The sequence below is a fragment of the Asterias rubens genome, chromosome 19 (genome assembly GCF_902459465.1).
Source record: "Asterias rubens chromosome 19, eAstRub1.3, whole genome shotgun sequence".
Classification (NCBI taxonomy): domain Eukaryota; kingdom Metazoa; phylum Echinodermata; class Asteroidea; order Forcipulatida; family Asteriidae; genus Asterias; species Asterias rubens.
In genome coordinates, this window is record NC_047080.1 from 1,703,965 (window position 1) to 1,723,704 (window position 19,740).

Sequence of the window (19,740 nt, forward strand, 5' to 3'; positions counted from 1 at the left end):
GATTTGAATTGTGACATCACACTTTACTAAGCAACTACGATTGATTTGCAGTTACGATCAATTTTAGATCTTTGTGAAAAGAAGTGCTAATCTAGAACTGTGAGTTATAGACTACACTAATTTGATTTTATTCAAGTTGGACAAAGAGAAAAACAACCTCAAAAGATCATTTCTGTGAGCTGCTTTTAATGCCTATAATTATTCAAAATAATTATTATTAATAAGCAATATACAAAAAGCGAGTTATGAAGCTCAATAATGCTGCGATTTAAATTTAATTTTAAATTATTATATACATTTATTTTTCGTCTACAAAATAAACAATGTACCTTCAATTTGAGAAGGAAAAAATGTTATGAAATTAACAGCGTCCAAAAAAATCTTATTGGAAAGTAAGTAGGCCTTTCATTCATTCTGCAACATCGTTCCATCAGTTTTCTGTAAAATACTTGACTTCTGAAATAATAAACTTATATAAACTTGCAAGTAAATTACTCCGACTTGGCCTAATTGGCTATTACTCACATTAGTTGTTAGCAGAAAAACTTGATAACGAACAATGAAGAGCTCGTTGAAAGTAAATAAAATATTTTTTTTTTTAAATTGAAAAACCGATCCCTACCCTAGTAACGTAGTTTTTGAGAAAGAGGTAATTTCTCACTCAAAATTAAAAGCATTATGCATCTGAAAGCACACACTTGTTGTGCTACACGGGTGTCTATACGTTCATTCTTCTCTCCGATGATCATCGAGTTCAAAATGTTCGATGCATTATGTTGGGATAGGCCCACACCAAGTTAGAATACTGGTCTTTGAAAATTACCAAAGGTGTGCTTTTAAGGTTCCCACGACTAGAGCATTTGCTCAAAATAATAGGTTCATTTCCGCTTATCAATGTGCTTTATAATTGAAGGGGAAAAAATAAAACTTTGGCTTTATAAATTTACTACTCCGCTTTCAACAAGTGCAATCATGATTATTTTAACATAAAATAAATTGTTTATTGCTTTTCTGAAGAATACAATGGAATGTTAGTAAGCTCGACGAGCGAAACAAACAAAAACAAACAAACAAACAAACAAACAAACAAACAAACAAACAAACAAACAAACAAACAAACAAACAAACAAACAAACAAACAACACACAAACAACAAACAAACAAACAAACAAACAAACAAACAAACAAACAAACAAACAAACAAACAAACAAACAAACAAACAAACAAACAAACAAACAAACAACAAACAAACAAACAAACAAACAAACAAACAAACAAACAAACAAACAAACAAACAAACAAACAAACAAACAAACAAACAAACAAACAAACAAACAAACAAACAAACAAACAAACAAACAAACAAACAAACAAACAAACAAACAAACAAGCAAAAACAAACAAACAAACAAACAAACAAACAAACAAACAAACAAACAAACAAACAAACAAACAAACAAACAAACAAACAAACAAACAAACAAGCAAATAAATAAATAAACAAATAAGTAAACTTAGCACTAATTTGAATAACTTAGACTTTAAATAAATGAGTAGGTGCATAAATAATATAAATAGTTATAATAGTGAGTTAAAATTTAACTCAACATTTAAATAAGATAACTTAGTATCCTGATTAAGCACATATGATGCTTGGCATAGCATTTGACACGTTTGCGGGAACTCAAAAATAAATTAAAATAAATATAAACATTGCTAAAATAGTCCTAGCTCTTATTTTACGGCAACTTTCACTTCCAAAATGCCCTCACAGAATCAGAAAATATATCGTGCGTCAGTTTTAAATAATATTTAGAAAATTTAGTGCTGAGTTTGTTGCCAAAGTAACAATGATCGGCTTGAATTCTTGGTTGAGTAATGACATAAAATTGTATATATTAGTTTCGAACATAATTATCATTTTTTACTTTAATAAATAATAAATAAAAATTGTAGCATAATAAAAAGTTATGTTGTGTTCTTATTCATAAGTCACTCTCCAGTTTTCAAGAAACAGATCAGACTTCAAAGCTGGAAACTTAGGGGAAACCCAGCCAAAGACAATGACAAGTTTATCTTTTGCGGGTTGTACACTTTGGGCTATAACAAAAACAGTTGTTTTTAAATAAGTAGTTGGAATAAATAATGCTTCACAGAACACGGCTTGCTATACTTATTTTGTAGAACCAAAATGTCTTAATGGACAACCCTTGAAAAGGGCAAGGAGCAAAAACAAGGCAGTGTACACAACTTATTATCTTCATATCCTTACGAAGTCTGCTGTGGCAGGAGATTATGTGGCGCCTTATTCCGTTGGGCAATAGTTTTATTGTGCTTAGCTACTTGTTGTGCTTAAGCAGCTGTATGAAATCGGGCCAAGCATAAAACTATTGTAGACCACATCATTTTGTATGTTTCAAGTTAAACTTTCTTTCCATTTTTAGCTCTGTGGGATCTTGGATGTGGTGTGGTCCGGTTGGTGGAATGTCAGGGGTTGTTGGGACTGCTGGTTGACCGGGGCGGCAGGGGGACGGTGCCGGGCGCTCTTCTGATGAGCCCGGAGTCCGGCGAGTTGGGAGTAAGCACTGTGGCACACGTTACATCGGTACGGTTTCTCACCTTTGAAAAAAAAATGAAAAAGTGTTACATGTGTCACGATGTGAAACGAGATAGAATAAAGATGTTTTTTGTTTAACTTCTTTTGATCAAATTAGCGGTTGAAACAAACTTCTTTGACCCACATTTTGAAGCCGAGCCCCTGAAAGGATCTGCAAGCATTTCCCCCAAAAATATGTACCGAGAGTTATTGTTTGCAGAATAATTCAGAAATTAGGGAGGCATGGCATTTTTAAGCAGGTCCGTGGAACTTTCTTTTATACTTTTAATCTTACCCCGAAAACCAACATTTTTGTCCAGGATTTTTCCCCCAAGTATGATGTAATACTTTGAGTATAACTTGAATTATTAAAGGTATTTCAGTTCTTATGTTACGGAATTAATAAATAATATTTACCTGTGTGCAGACGGACGTGGTTCCGAAGTGTGGACGACTGGCTGAATCTACGATGACAGAACTTACACACGAATGGTTTATCCAGTGTGTGGATTCGCATGTGGGACCGGAGGTTACTGCGGGAGTTGAACCCCCTACGGCAGACAACACAGTGGAGACGGCCTGCTGAGTTAGACTGATGGTCGGTGGCACTAGCAAGATCCTCTGTTGGTTTGAATGATAATAGTTGGGGCTAGATTGGAATTGACAATAGGCAATGGCTAACAATACCTCAACTCTGTTTCAAACTGTCCAAGATCAAATTTCTTGACTAACTTCCGGAATAAGTCTGACCCAGAACTGACCCAAATTGGTCAAGCCCCGCTTGATGGGTCAATTTTGTCCTGTGAGTTTTTTTTTAAGAAGTGCTTTACACAACACACGGGACCTACAGTTTTACGTACCATCAGAGGGATAAAGCAACAATCATGTGTTCCACAATTTCAGCAATACTAATGTGGTTTGGAACGATCCGAGTGGGCAAAACTTTCTCAATTCATTTATATGCATCATGCTTCAAAGAACATAAGTGCCATAACCGGGATTCGAATAAGGGATCAGAAACACCAGAGCATTGAATCCTGTGCTCCTGACCGCTCGGCTCGGAAGGGTGAAGGTTTTGAGATTTTTTTTTTTTTTGGTTGGGGGGGGGGGGGAGTATATTGCGGTTCTATGGAGAAGGCCAGGAAGCAGTTTACTTACCAGAGCCAGCTAGCTTGACGCTGCCGTTATTTTTGTGTTCCGGTGAGGCCAGGCCGATTGGAATGCTGTTCATGAAGAGATCGTAGGCACTGCCGTAGTAGACGAACAGCTCCTGGTCTGGCGGGATAGTCTACAAGAAAGATTCAAGCATAAAAGAACTTCGTGAGCTTTGTAAATTATAAACTTTGTGAAACTTCATAAACATTGTGAGCATCTTGAAATTCTTGAGCTTTTTTCCTATATTTTTTTGGAGGAGACTTTTCTTATCAAAAACAAATTATCTTTGTGAATTTTGAGTTTCGTGAACTTCTTTAACTTTTTGTATATATATATTATTTTTGGAAGATTGTTTCTATGGAGAAACAAACTATCGTGTCTAAAGTCTTCCACTATACACGCTAAATTTAAGTCGGCCGCTTTTTTACAGAAAATTATCTAGAGTGTATTTATGTGCATTTTCAAACGTAAGACCAAAACACATTAAATATCACAACTACCAATAAAAAGTCTCATCAAAACTTGCGTTCCCAATTATAAGATATCCGACTTTAAATTTTACTTGGTACTTGGTTTTTTACCTTGACAGCGCGGTAGTAAATGTCGGATCCCGTCTGAAACACTTCCAGATTTTGCTCCTGGTCGTTGCGGGCGCAATTGACGTAACACATCCACGTCTGTAGCGTCTCGTCTGACGCGTCTACGAAGTGACTCAGCCGCCCCTGCTCGTCAAATACCTGAGTTCAGCAAAGAAAATCAAAGATTTCATGATTATTTATTGTCTGTTAGAAAACATAGCCTTGGTTCAAGACGTTACATTAATTTGCGCATAAGCCGCACCTTATCTTCGATCATTGATAAAAATAATCAATATTGCTTATATTTTGAAACTGAAGGTAATAAAAAGTACTCAATGTTTCTGCAGCTTAAGAGTGAACTTAAAACTGGGAGCTTGAGCCCGACTTGAGTCAAAATATCATTTTGGTGTCGATAATAAATTTATCCGAACATGGACAGAACCTAGTGTTCTTTTTAAAATACTTGTATAACGCACATAAAACGGCACATCGAAGGGCAAATGAGAGACTTCTGAAGTAGCCATGATTAGCCAAGTTAATTGAATCTGACTGAACAGCGCCCTCTGTTGGCCAGTGGAAGTTAGCCCAACAAGTGTCCTTGCCACATGCACTATCTCCCGCACTTGTAGCAAGATTGGGAGGCCGAGTTTTCTTCAAAGCTAAAACAAACAATCACAAAGAAAAAATGGACAAACCTCCCACATGAACTGATTGTCCCTGTCGGTAGCCACCTCATGAGGGCGCACTATACGTCCAGTGTAGGGTCCCATTTCCGTTCCCTCTTTGATCCAGTCTGTTGAGAAGACGCCGATGGCCGAGCCGGGGAGCGAGGAGGGGCATAGGGAAACCTGCGGTGGCATTGGCATACCTGGGAACGAGAGCAACAATGACGTCTTAATTAGGTTATTTTTGGATGAGCAGATAATAGCCAGAAGGCTAGCTAATAAAAATATAAAGAAACGCATTTTGAAAAACATAACGTCACAAAAATAGAAAACAACCGCATACGCCTTCAAACATCTTTTACCCCCTACCCCATTTATCAAGTAAAACGAAACAAAATTAATTGGAACTTAAATTAAAGACATTTGAATTTTGAATGACCTTACTTTATGATCAGATAATAAAAAAGCGTTTTGAGAACTCCTAATTAAACATTTATTAAAAATAATGTTACTGTGAGTTAAGCCTACGTGACTCTTCTACAGGGTCACGCATAGGGTGCTTGGCTATAATAGACAATACTGTGCAAGTCTCGCTTACCAATGTTACTCTGTATAAGCAGGGAACATGACAAAGTCAGTTTTTAATATAATTGGTTCACAAGGATATAACAAAAGCAGGGCCAGCATTCATAAAGCCCGTAAGCACAGAAACTTGCTAAGGACAGAATAGTTTTGCAAGGTAGAAACAGGTTAACAACCCAAATTACATGAATTTTGCATTGTTGTGGCTGGTGCCCGACTAAATTTTTGCTTAGCAAGGACATTTGTCAAGCTGTATTTTCTGCTTATTAACAGCTTTATGAAATTGGGCACAGGTATGATAACCGAGTACGACGAACAACCACAACAAGTAGACTCTTTGACTGACGTTCTTGGAATAATAGCATTATAATAATGGCGGCACGCGACCCTAAAATAACTTTCCAATTGTATGTGCCAAACTTTCTATGAAATTTACCCCCTTGCCTCAGTGCTCCTGGCAGACCCACGAAGGGACATCTAGAAGCAGTGAGCAAGAAAAGAAAGCAAAACCCTGAGTGAATGGAAAAATAACCGCAGGGCATAGTGGTGAATTATGCAGTAGGGCCGGGGTGTTTCTTGTGCACGCATAATATTGGTCTTTGCATGGGACGGCCCTTTGCCCTTGCCTTTATTGTGCACGACTTATTATTACTTTCCATCGTGTGCATTCTTACCGCCCACAGCTTTCTCCTCACAGTGACCATACCTCGTCACCTCGTTAAATCATTTTTAATTAGAATTTCAAATTTTGGTCGAGCGGGTTGGGTTTTTGTTTTTAATGGACCCAAAGGTAGGGGAGTGGGGAAGTGATGCGATAAATTAACAAGGTTCGGGGGACGGTATGTCCTTGGTTAAGTTTCTTGGCTGAGCGGTCTTTAACAAAATAAATGGACGTGTAACCATCTTTCACGCAGCAATTTCGATCTGGGAGCTTTCAGAATGTTACAAAGCTTTTGACTAGAGAAAACAGTGGGTTATTAACAAAATCAGTTGGCAAGGAGCAGGGTAGTAGTCAAAACAAACAAGGTGTGTCGCTAGAAATGTTGGCAGATTACCTTATTGTTCAGGTGCTTTCAGCGCAAAAAGTAATTAAACTATTAATTGTGTCTACTGAAGTTTAGAGTAAGATTGTATACAATAAGGAAAACTATTATTGTTTTCCTTAGTGTAAATATATTTCATTGAAATAAATCATTTTAAGTTATAATTTTGTGTTGTTCTTAGAGAGCGAGGGTTATGGTGTCACGGTGTATCTGAGGAAAGATGTTTCGTTTTTCTTTAATAAAAAAAAAGAAGAAAAAAAAGCGCGGGATAGTGTTCCTTATTATTGTTACCATAAACATAATTCCTTTAAATAAAATAACAAGTAAAATCACATCCTTTTGGAAGAGTCTACTTCAATCAATAAAGCAACTACATAAAGAACATGCAAGTTTAATCAGAATTGGCGGAGAGAAAAAGGTTGAAAAGGGGTCTAAAGGTTTACTCTGTCCGTCTTCGCGTGAAGAGGTTAAAGTATTTACAGAGAATTGCAACATGGAACAAGCAAAGGTAAATTTGGAGATCTTCAAAACGATGTTTTTTTCTCCAACTCTATTTAAAGATGGAAATATTTCTCAAGAGGATGACACAGTGAGTTTTCAGTGTGCAACTGATCTGATGTTCTTTGTCCATCTAAAGGTGTTTCACAACTCCAGCAATCCGGTCCCCCACCATTTTCTTCAAAATGACCACGCCCATATCCCTACATCCCCTTATCCACATCTCAATCAACCGTAACCATATTAAAAGATCAAGCTAAGCAAGAAATGAACTTCTCCAGTGTGTTTTGTCCTGGTCGGCACACCGTGTTTAGCTCAGATCTTACCCGCCGGAGGGCCGACCTGAAGTAGCCCCCATTTTCCCGGGCCCTGCGTACTCCGTTTCAAGATGGTCTACTAAGCTTTACGGAAAACAATCAAATTTTACTAAACGATTCGCACTTATCCGAGGTGAAGACAAATTGATTTCTTGGGAAGAGTTAAGATGGAGCGGATTCCTCAAAAAAAATAACACCGGGGTATTTTGTTTTGCGCTTGGGGGAATATCATGTCGTCTCGGTGATAATGGGGGTATAGAGGGCGTGCGGTTTGAAGCGGGAGTTTTACAGAGCGTGGCAAACGAGTGCATCATTATACCGCCTTAAAGGGATGGTCAAAATCAGTTTTAGGAAAAGCACATTTATAGGTTGTAAGGAACATTAAGAAGAAACATAAGCTTTGCTGCAGAGGTTCAGAGTGTAACTTTTGTTACAAGATTGGAAGTTTTAATATTTCAGTGTGGCAAAAATTAACGGCGTCTTTATTCAAATGTTATAGCATTGATTTAGTTTCAGCATATGCCCCTACAAAGGGTCCCTTGTCTCTCACCAACTGTACCACTTTCATATTCAAGTGAGCAATGGAAATATGAGTTTTGCATCCTTCCAGAACCATCACCCACTCCAATTATCTGTAGGTCTTATACTGTCACTTTAAACAGTGAAAGGTGAGCGTGCGTACTGTTCAAATACATCGGCCCGTGCGGACTTTTTCTTTCTCGGGCTTCTCGGTAAGAAAACCCATCTCGACTCGGGCTCGAGTTGCGATGTGTCGGGTGGGTTTCAGTCAAAAAATATCGTTTAACATTGGTGTTGAGGACTTATAAGAAAGCTGCTGATGAAAGACACATGGAGGCACTGTAACGGGACTGTTATTTATTCGAGAAAGCCACCCGTTGTTTTGTGGAGCCTTGTATGTACCGCTAGAGTTATAAAGCAGAAGGGGAAGATTCATTGTAAATGACACTGGACACCATTGGTAGTTACTCAAAACAATTTTCAGCAGAAAAACTTACTTGGTAACGAGTGATGGAGAGCTGTTGGTAGTATAAAGTATGGAGAGAAACGGCTCCCTTTGAATAGTTTTTGAGAAAGAGGTAATTTCCCACATAAATACTACGACTTCAGGCATGAAGCCATTTACGAGGGAGCACAAAGAATGTGCAACAAGGACATTTCTTCTTTCATTGTTTTCTTGCAACTTCGTTGACCAATCAAGACCACAAAATATTTGTTATTTCATGCATGTGTTGGGATACCAGTGAGAACACTGGTCTTTGACAACTACCAAACGTGTCCAGTTCTTTCAAGAAGAATTTCGAGGATAGGGCCACATTTTGATGTCAGGTTGTGCTCTATACCGACCCAGTTAAAAGTTTGTCCCTCAAAACTACGGAGATTTGAGCGTTCTCGCCCTCCCTCCTCAACCTACAAACTTTAACCCATTTTGAAACTATAAGCCGGCGTCAAAACAAGTTATGCATTACAGCATTAAGATTAAAGAACTGCAATAAACACACTATACAGAAACACCAACCGACAAGAATGTACAAAGAATTAAAACTACGTAATTCCCCTTTTGTTAAGGGAATTACAACTAATGCATCTTTGAAGTACTTAACTTGAAAACATATCGCATTATAGCAGCTCTGGAGTAGGAAAAAAAGACTAGAAGAAAAAAACTACCAGAAAAGAGAAATAATTTCATTACACTTTTAAAACAACACCGGAGGGTTTAGCTGGATAGGATCTCACTACGGGAAGAAAGTCGAGTGACTTCTAAACTGGTATAAGTCACTGGTGTACCCCCTTTGTAGGGACTCCATGGCGCACGGGGTTAAAATCATTTAATCTACGATTAATAACAATTTTAATTATGTAGCATGTCCTGGGGTTTTGTACCGCTCTGGGGTAAAACGGGCTATGATCAACTGTAGCTAGTTAACCAAATGATGTGGAAATGGAATTACTGCAACGGAGATATTTTTCTTGTCTGAGGGGGGGAAGCTTCGACTGCGCGGTCATTCTAAGCCGGGGATTCGCCTCGATGGGCCCGGGGAACAGACTGGGTTTGCGCGCTGGTGATTTGTGGCCCGGAGATAGGCTCAGAACAGATTTGCTGTCATTCTGCGTATATTAAGTTGTTGTATTATTAATACACCACCATGGTTCTACTGGTGTGCTTTTGTTATTGCTGTGTTAGGGGCAAACGGTTGGATTTTCAGACTTGTAACTGTAGGCAGTGTTTTTTATTCCGGTGAGGGGGTTGAGAGGGAGAGAGGGAGAGAGGAAGTCGGTTGGTTTGAAGACTTGCTCGAGTTCACAGATATTAATATCAAGGGCTCTGTGTTTTCTTAGGATTATGATTTGAAGGAAAATGAATTGTGAAGGCGTAAAAATGAGGTATCGTTTTCATCCCGATCGATCTCGTAGTTGATACTCTACGTCCCCTCCCCCCCCCCCCACTTCCCCCACCCCACACCCCCATTTCAATGTAGGTGCCACGAATAATAATTTGTAAATGTATTATTGGTTGTCTATCTTAGTTTGAACTCATTCAGCGCAAAACTCTTGACGATTTAGTGACAATGAGTTTGTTTCTAATATTGGAATCTAAGTAGCTGGTTATTGGTGTATCATCAGTCCATTTATTCCTCCCGAGTCAGAAGTTGGTATCAACCCGGAGTCCGTGTCCGGAGCTGGGTCAACCAACCCGAAAACTTGTCAGTCGCCACCGGATCTTCTCGGATTCTGCATCAGTGTTGACCCATTCCTTGGTCATACTGACCGAGAAATGGGTCAAGCTCAACTGGACCCGGATCATTATTCTGACTCAGAGATTTTAGAGTGCAGTGATTCTTGACTAAAAATATACAAATCTCGCTTTACATTACAAATAATGGTTAAAGACAATAAATGTACTTAAGTTTAAATTAGTATCTATAAATGAAGCACACGTGACTCAGACAGTCGTGTGTCCTTGTGTTATTGTTTCTCTGAGCTCGGTCTCTGTTGTCGTTATTAATAGCCCTTTGTTCTAAGAAACTCTAACCTGTACCAATTTAACAGACCTATTCAGTTTAATAATGCACATGACCTAGATTGACCCTCGTGTAACTGAAGCTCTCTTAATGAACTACGCTGCAGCATCAAGAAAGAAAAAAAATGAAAGATGCGGGAAGAAAAAAAAAATATGAAAAGCCGACAATGACGAGACGGTCTTATGACAACGCCTATTAAATTCAATCATTTTCCCCCAATAAAGTTTAATTCAGTGGAAGAGGGACTCAGTCGACGGGTCTCCAATTGGTCCGAGATGGGGACACCACCGTGTTTAATCTCGGACGTGCTGTGAGGCCCAACTCATACCCCGGGCCCTCGAGTTCCAATTACCGTATGTCTTATTACACTCAACTCCAAAACAACAACATAAGAGTAAGATTTTGTTAGAAGGCAACAGGAAAAAAAAGGACATTATTTGATGTTATTAGTACAACACCAGCTCCAGAACATGGAAACCCCAAGTTGTTTTTGTTTTTATGGTGGCGTTGATCCTTTAAGACGGCCCTCTAACAAAGGGCAAATCCTGCTAAGTTTTCCCCGACACCCTAGGCAGAGAGGATATTGTTGCCTTGTGTTCAAATTGATCCCACTGCAGGTAAATCTAGAAGGCATTTGGATTTTTTGTTACCGCCACACGCGCCCAAAAAGAGTCCCATACCATACGCCCTGAAGGGGGACAAATTTTCATAGTTGCTTGCTGTGTTTGTGTAATGATTATTAAAGAACGGGAAAAAAAAAAACGTTCGCGGGGAACTCGGGTTTGTGTGAGACCATGGAGGGAAGAAATTGAGACCAACAAACCCACACTGGCCATTTTTGTTTTAGTTTATCACTTAGGAATACTGTTTTGAGAATATTTTGATAGAAGTGGTAAAGGATACATTTTCCCAGCATGTTCATAGCACAAGAAAGTCTGGCAGATTGTTCGGAGACCTCAATTTTTGATCTTTACCCGAATGGGGTCAACCTAGCAGACGGTCGATCAACAGAGATGTTCTTCTTTATCTGTCTTCGATAAGTCGCTGGTAAGTCTCGACTAACTCGCATGTTTGGAATTTCTTCTTTGAGAGGGAAGGGCACTTCCATTGTCAAAGTCTGAGGGAAACTTTAAAACGGGCACCGAGGCCAAGGGGGGTAATTAGAACCGTGGTTTCCGTGTAATTCCGGGCACTGAACTCGTCGCAATAGCCACTGCATCAAGTGTCGTAAACAGAACAAATCAAGGTAAAAATGTCTCATAATGATACAAGAAAATAATTAGGCATTTAAACAATAAATATTATTTCAAACTCTGTGTACAAGGGTTTACCACAACCGATGTTTTTCGTTATCTTTAATATTTATGTTTGGATAGTTTCTTGTAAACATGTTATTATTTGTTATTATGTTATGCATTAGTAAACAATGTTAAGCCGTTTTTTATACGTCGTTTAACAAAACATGCGGATCAGCCTTAATTGATAAAAAGGGCTTTGAACTAACAACCCGACCCCATTCCCATTTTTAAAACACATATAATGTCAGATCATCGAACATCATTTATCAACAGGTTTCGTTCTTCCCCAGACCCCCCCCCCCAAATTGTAATATTTCAAACAGTTGCGGTTATAAAAATACTACAAAGGTGTTTATATCTACATCGTACGAATCTAGACCAAGTTGTTTTGTTTGTTTTCACAATTACAAGCCACCACATTTGAATAGCCGACCTTGAGTATATGACACAACAACTGCTGCCATGGGTGAGCTGTAGTAATTGATTGATTGGATTTTATTGTAGCATTTTGTTCAAACCAATTTAAGTTATTGTATGACGGAGTCCGCCAATAGTGTGGCCTATTTGGCAAACTTCAATGCTGCATCGTTTGAAAATGAACAGCCCTGGACGCATTTTTTTCTTCTGTAGTATTGAAATGCCATCCTCCAAATTGTTCCAGTTTTTTTTAAGGATTCCCTTTTTGAATCGATTTAAAAAACATATTGCCAATCGAAAAGTTTAGTGCTATTTCGATTGTGAATTATGTTGGGGAAATGGCGATGTTGGTGTGGTGTGCTGAAAGCAAAATATATCGCCAGGACGGTGTTGAGCATAATATTTGACGAGAAAAAAACACACACACACTCTTATTTTGTTTTCACTGTAGGCTTACGTCCTTGCCTATTGCCTAACTGCAGCTGATTCCTATAATATAACTTTTTGATAATCCATGCTTTGTTGATCAGGGGAGGTTGTGGGCAGTGCTTTTGTAAACGCTACATGGCTTTCGGTAAATAAAATAAAATCCTTCGTTGAACACCGGTGCATAAATCATTGGAGCATACTTTTTTCAACGTTATCCTTTTCACCAGTCAACCATTGATGTAAGAAACTTATGCAGGGAAAAAACAAACAGTTTTTGTTTGGAGGTTCACCGAGCCGTGGACAAAGGTCATGGGGGAGATGCGTCCTTTCTCCCCGGGGCTGATTTGCCTGGGTGACCACCAACCAGATGCTTTATCAAGACAAAAGAGGTGCACATAATTACAAGTTGCTGATGATTAACTATTAATGAGGGGCTAATTATGCCTTCCAGGGGTACATGAACAAGGTTTTATAGTTGATAATGGGAGACGTGGATGCGAGGTTGGAGATCTTCAACCCAAGCCTCCTGCAGTGCGCACAGAGCCCAACAATGGTAGGTTGTCATGTTAGGCACAATGCAGTACATTTTTATTGGTGTTCCAACTCCACGCATCTTTTATCAACGACATCATCGTCTTTGGCAACCAATGGTGTGGATTTCACAAAGAGTTAAGGCTAGTCTTGTTTCGAGTGATAGGACGAGTTAGGACTAGCCTTATAAAAGCTTCGCATATCTCCTAGGACTAGTCCTATACTATCAACAACTCCCCATTACTCGTTACAAAGTAAGGTTTTATGTTAATTATTTTGAGTCATTACCAATGGGGGTCCCCTGCCGTTAATTGCCATGTAAAGTGTAATGCCACAATTTGAATCACTGTGGTAAAGTTTACAACTATCTTATGAAGAACATGTGCTTTGTGAAACCAATGCCTGTTTTTTTGTGTTTATTATATTAAAAAGAGACTAGACACTTCATCTTCCAAACTGATCACGATTACATTTATGAATGAGCGAAAAGGCCAACGATGCACACAAAGCCAATCGTTTGTGAAATGTCTCTCTATTCCAAGACACAATAGTTAGACAGAGTGACAATGTCACAGTGTGCAAAGAATACAATCCCAATTTCAATAGTTGCAATTAACCATGATTATCAATCGGGTGGTAAAAGTACATCGACGCTGTACGTGCTCGAAGGGAAACTCAAAACGCACCCAATTTGACTCATTTGTTTCATTCAGTGTTGTCTTCTTCATTCATTCTTTCTCTTATAATAAGACCATCTTTTACAGGCGCCAAGTACTGTCTTCTGACCCGAGAAACGGCCGGTTTGGCCCAGGCCTAAATCAAACAGACTTCTTACAAGGAAAGCAAAGCAGTAGCGGACAACGCGTTGCACACGCCAACACTTATACCTTTTGACAATCAAACAAACACCCCCATGTCCTTCTTTTTTCCCCAAAAAATACTTTGTTGCACTTTAGCTTATTTAAAACACTCTGGGTGTACCGTCTGTAAAGTAAAAAGAAAATTAATAAGGAGAACAAAAGAGGTCCCCTGGAAACATTCCAGCTGTCGGTATTCTGTCCTCTCAGATGTTTACTATTGACATGTAATCAAATCGGTTTATTTTCCGACGATAATGTGTCGTGTGTGTTCCTATTACAATATGAGACAATATTGTGTGTAGATTTTCCATCCATATATAGAAGAGCTTTTAGAGAAGTGCGATGACCGAAGACGGGGGGGGGGGGGGGGGGTTCTAGCCTTTTGTCTTCACCAAGTCGCGTCGTAAACCTTAAATGCTGGACGATGACAACCTGAACGTTTGCCTTTTCGTACGTGATTTTGTGGCGGGAGACATAACTACCTTGTAAAAATATAGCTGAGATGCGGGAGTTTGAAGTCTGGAAGGGCTGCGCACGTGGTCGCGTAAGAAAGGAGCTACAAATCAAAGGTTCGTCAAGCCATGAGAAATCATAGATAGCTTTGACTTCAGTCTGAGAGAGGATACGGTTTCATTGATCTCGTGTGCCTCTGGAAGAAGGGTGTCAGTTTTTTTACCGGGAAAAGGGCGCGAGAAAGATGCAACTTTGAGTTTCAAGTAGAACTGAGCGTGACAGTTTGATTGTTTTTTTCCTATTAATAAGTCGTTTTAGCAAGGTTAAATTCTGCTTGGGAATGGGTTAACATTTTTCTTGGGTTGTCTATAGCAACAATATAACATAAATGCAATAAATATATAAATGTTTTCGGCTAGGAGCCATTTTATTGCGTAAGGCCTTCTTAAAATTGGACAAGCCTTATGCTCTTCTCCCGGTCATACAACATAGCACGCTCAACAAATTGTAAAAAGTATTGTCAGAAGATTTGTAATAATTAAACTGTTGGGGTTTGGGAGTAGTTAGTAAACTTTTTTAAGCTAGCTAGGAACTCTTGAATGTCCATTCGGTATGAGAAACTCGTTTTGTTTATGCTGAAATTCAAAATCCAAGAAGTTTACTTCCAGCCATGGTGACTTTAAGGAAGATTACGAGGCCGCATCAAGATTGAAGTTACGGCTGTGTTTTCGATTGTAAAGCGAAGTGTGAGGTTGGCCTGTAGGGTCGGACCCTGTCATCAACTCTGGTATGACGTTTTCGATTTGATGTAAGGAGGACAATTACTCAAAAACAAGACATTAAGATGCACAGCGAATCTCTAGACAACAAAAACAGCTTGAATCTCTAACCACTCTATATAAGTATCAAGTTGGATATAATGGGATGGGAAAACAATACTTGCAAAGAAGACATTAAGAAAAGAAAAAAAATATGCACTCTGAATCTCTCGTTTTTTTAATATTTTAAATTCCATACCAAGTTCAGTTTAATATTATCTGTATAAATTGAAGAGCTCTTTGGTTGGATCCCCTACCACTCTTGAGTATGAAGATGTGATCGAGTTAGAATCTTGAACCACTCCCAGGTTGTGATTGGACATGATGGGGTGGGTAAACAGACCGAGGGCATTTCGATCGACCCCCCAACATAACCACAAGTCAGTCACCATTAAAGGGAAGGTACACTATTGTTAATTGTCAAAGACCAGTGTTCTCACTTGGTGTATCTCAACATATGCATAAAATAACAAACCTGTGAAAATTTGAGCTCAATTGGTAATCGGAGTTGAGAGAAAATGATGAAAGAAAACACACCCTCTTCAATGCTCGCTAAACCAAGTCAGTTTTTAAGTTAATATTTGTTTGTTTTGAGTAATTACCAAACGTGTACCTTCCCTTTAAGGCAAGGTACGAGGAAGAAACAAGGAGATAATTCAGGGAGACAGCTCAAGTCTCGTCTTTCTTATTATAAGTTGGCGTTCCCGTTTTGGGTAAAACGGTTTTGTCATAGACTGCAGGGGAAATGTGAAGAGGTGGTAGAGTTGTATTTCACAGGAATAACATAATATGTCAGAACTGAAAGTGTCTTGATGTGATTGAGAGTGTTTCTGTGGGAATGGTTTGTCTGGTATAAGGATATACACAGATGCAACGGATCAGAAAAATGAATATGGATTGGAGAACAGTGCTCCACAATCATTTGATGCATTCGGCAGAATATTAATATCTCGTAAGATTTTAAACTACCACCGGTTCATCTTGGCACCGTCACAACTCACTGGAAAGACTTAAACAAACTTTAGTTTCTATAATATATCCACTGACCAACTCCTCCAGAATTATTTTAATTATTATACACAAAAACGACTCATCAAAACAAGAAGATCCATAAATGGCAATTAAAAAAATATATATACATAGAAATAAAAAAATGAGACCAACGCGAAGATCATTTAAACCACTGGAGTAAACATCATTACACACCCCCAACAAAATCTGATTAAAACAAAACAAAACAAAAATCTCGATCGCTCACCCAAAAAAAAGGCGTAATGCCATAAATTAAAATTTAACAGAAACATTATCAGAAAACTATTGTGGAGTTTGGTCCTATATCGCCATCACAAAAGCTGTTCCGTGCCCCCATATCTAGAGCCCCGTGTCTGTGCGTCTACGACAGACGCTGGCTACAAGTTGAAACCCCCCCTTCGTACGCGATCTCACCTTTTCACGCGGGTTATACTGCTACAATCAATCTCAAATTAGAACTGCACTGATTGAGGGACGCCATAGCATTGTGAGCAACATCAGCCTGATGGGAGTTTTTAAGCTTTTTATGAATGACTTTATTTTCATGGGATGACTTCCCTACATGCTTTGCGGGAAAGTCTGCCATTGGTCAGAGGATGACGTATTTGGCGGGTTGGGATTAAGCTTTACACGGATACACGTGTTGCAATATTAGTCGATCTATTCAAGGCGAGCTTTACTACCGCCAACCCTAACAATGGCGCGTTTAATTCCTAACTTTATAACCTGCAAAAACATCAAAAGATTTCAGCGTGAAAACAAAGTTCATACGCTAGCAAGAAGGCCAAACTCTTCCTTTCTAAACATGTTGTATTGACAACTTATATCCCGCACCGTTCGCCCCAAAAAATCTGTGATTTTTTTTCCACGAGTTGATTCCTCACAGCTTTGATCCGTGAGATGCGAAACTTAATTTGCCTGCCACACTGACCACGATTACAGTGGCAACACTTGCAGGTTTCAAATTGTATATAAGCCACTGGCATGGGCGAGAATAAATTTAACACTAATAACAATAGAACAAAGTATCATTACTAATCTGTTTTTAAAGCGGCAAATGGCCCAGAACAAAACCGGTGGTTTTTATTTTCCCTGTGACAATTTTCGACAGACGGACCGGCGGGAATCCACAAGCCTACCTGCTGGTGACAGGAGTCTATGGGGGGCGAGAGACCGGCGAGAGCCTCGTCTCTAAACTAGTCAAGTTGCGGCCCACAACTACGACGAGAGCCCGTGTTTACACTGGGACACGGAGGGCGTGAGGAACCGTTTAATTTCTACTTTTTCACCCATTCGGTGACATGCTTGTAATTGCTTGTTATCACACTGTTATACTTGGCCACTCGAAACAGACTCTGAGCTCGCTTTCGTGTGACATATGGGGGATGTAATGCACCGTCTGTCACGCGCGCAGCCCCAGTCTGGACGCCACCACAATACCTGTTGAACAACAACAGTCTCTAAACTCTTTTAAAAAACACAGTCTAGCGGTAGTAAAACTAAAAACCACCTTTTTGTCATTTAGTGCTACCCGATAGCGGAAAATTAGAGCAGAGAGGGATGGTAATACTTGTCACCTGGTACTTGATTTTATGAAAAGCAGACGGCACAATGAGAAAACAGACAGAAAAGCAAAGTCAGGCGAGTTTGGGTTGCGACTAGGTGTCGTAAAACTTTACAGCATGAACAAGTGACAGCATGAGCTGTTGTCAGCGATCTTCCCAGACGACATACTCTTGGGGCTCAAGAACAAACCCTGCCTCACTCCCCAGACAAAGAAATACTCAACCACCAGTTGCAATTGAAACATATATTTATATGTGTATATATAAAATCCCTCTCTACCTATCATACACACGCCCTACATATAAATATATATCTATTAAAAAAATATAAAAACACACACAACGTGAGTAAGCCAACTGAAACACCGCATGTTTCGTACATCGCGCTGTGCAGGTTATCGTTAAAAATGTTCTGCCTCTTATTCTCTCTCTCCCCAAAAGCCGGCAATTCAATTAGTGTGGAAATCAAGAAAACAGAAAACGGGGGAGAAGTCGATCCATCAAAAGCCACTCGAACGTGGAGAACGACGTGCGCTCGAGTGAGACAGGCACTCGCACACTCACTTTACTACAAGCGTCTGTGTCTTTGGTCGGGGGCGAGCGAGGCGAGCTTCACGTTGAGATGACGAAAGGGATCGCATCTGTTGCAGAGGCATGGGTGGCTTTACCTAAGGTGACAGTCACCAGGATTTATTCGCAATTAGGAAACAGGACCACGCCGGGTCTCCCTGCCCCCCGTCCCCCCTCGAAAACAACTCTGCATGATGAAATATAGTTCTTGATTGCGATTTTTAAAAATTTGGAGTTGTTCAAAGATTTCGTGAGAAAAAGTAAAATTTTACTTGAAAGCGTTTGACTAAAAAATGGCAGAAAATCGGACAAAGACGGTTGTAAGGTTGAAAATGGCCCTCATCGACATATGTTAATGAGGATGACGTCACAATGAGCTAATGTACTGGTTCACCCCCGGGAGATGAATATTTAAATCGGAAAACACGCCTCTGCGATGAAGCAATCTGATTTCCACAAAAATGATCGCTCGTCATAAACTTGCTTTCGCTGAAATAAAAAAGTGCCGAAAATGCCGAAAAATGGCAAACCTGGCGATCCCGTCGACATTCAGGTTGAAAAAAGAAACTTGGAGAGGACCCCCCTCAAAGGTGAGCCCCCCTCCGAGAGTAATGTTATACGCGGTGGACAGGCGAAAAAACAAGAGCCGTGACGCTTCAAGTCAAGAAAATCAAGCGATCGCAAAATTTTATCTGGAAAATGAAAATGCCTCTCGGCCGACAAATAAATGCCGGCACTTTTCCCTCAAATTGCCAAACTTTTCCAAATGTTGGCCGACAATGTCTCCGTCCAGAGCGCAAAGCGCCCCCCGTCTTAGAACTACTCTAAGATTCAAACCCGAAGTCAACGCATCCAGGTTAACTTTGAAAATAAGACTGTGAAATTTCACACGGCAGTTTTAATGCAATAAAAAGAAAATAAGCGAAAAGTTGTCCTACCCTTTTTCCGTTCCAGAAGTTCCGCCGTTGCAGCCTTGTTATCTCGTGTGAGCCCCTGGCCCAAGACATTACACCATTTGCCGTAGAGTGCATTACGCAAAATCTCAGGACTGATGTAGTCGTGCGGGAGTAGGGCCTGGTCCATGACAGCTGGCGATTGGCGAGTTTAACCCGAGCAGGTGAAAGAGTAAAAACTGACTGTCGCTTCTATCTGCCGCAATCACTTGTTTATATAGAAATTTTTCCCTCACCGACCTGGGATCGCCCATTGAAGTAGGAACCCAGGATAATGAGCGACAAATATGGCTCTAACAACTAGGGAAATACAGCTCGGTTGACAATCACGGCCCCGC

At 39.7% G+C, this 19,740-nt stretch overlaps 1 protein-coding gene across 1 annotated transcript; it reads right to left on the minus strand.

Annotated features, from left to right (window-relative positions):
• Window positions 1–1,623: 1,623 nt before the first annotated feature.
• Window positions 1,624–19,535, minus strand: LOC117303443 (PR domain zinc finger protein 12-like). The gene is made up of 6 exons (XM_033787636.1): window positions 19,388–19,535; window positions 5,026–5,198; window positions 4,334–4,489; window positions 3,756–3,885; window positions 3,015–3,218; window positions 1,624–2,620 (listed from the first exon to the last, which is right to left on the minus strand). The coding sequence occupies exons 1-6, from the start codon at window positions 19,530–19,532 to the stop codon at window positions 2,442–2,444; spliced, it is 987 nt and encodes a 328-aa protein (XP_033643527.1). The 5' UTR covers window positions 19,533–19,535; the 3' UTR covers window positions 1,624–2,441.
• Between the last annotated feature and the right edge of the window lie 205 nt (window positions 19,536–19,740).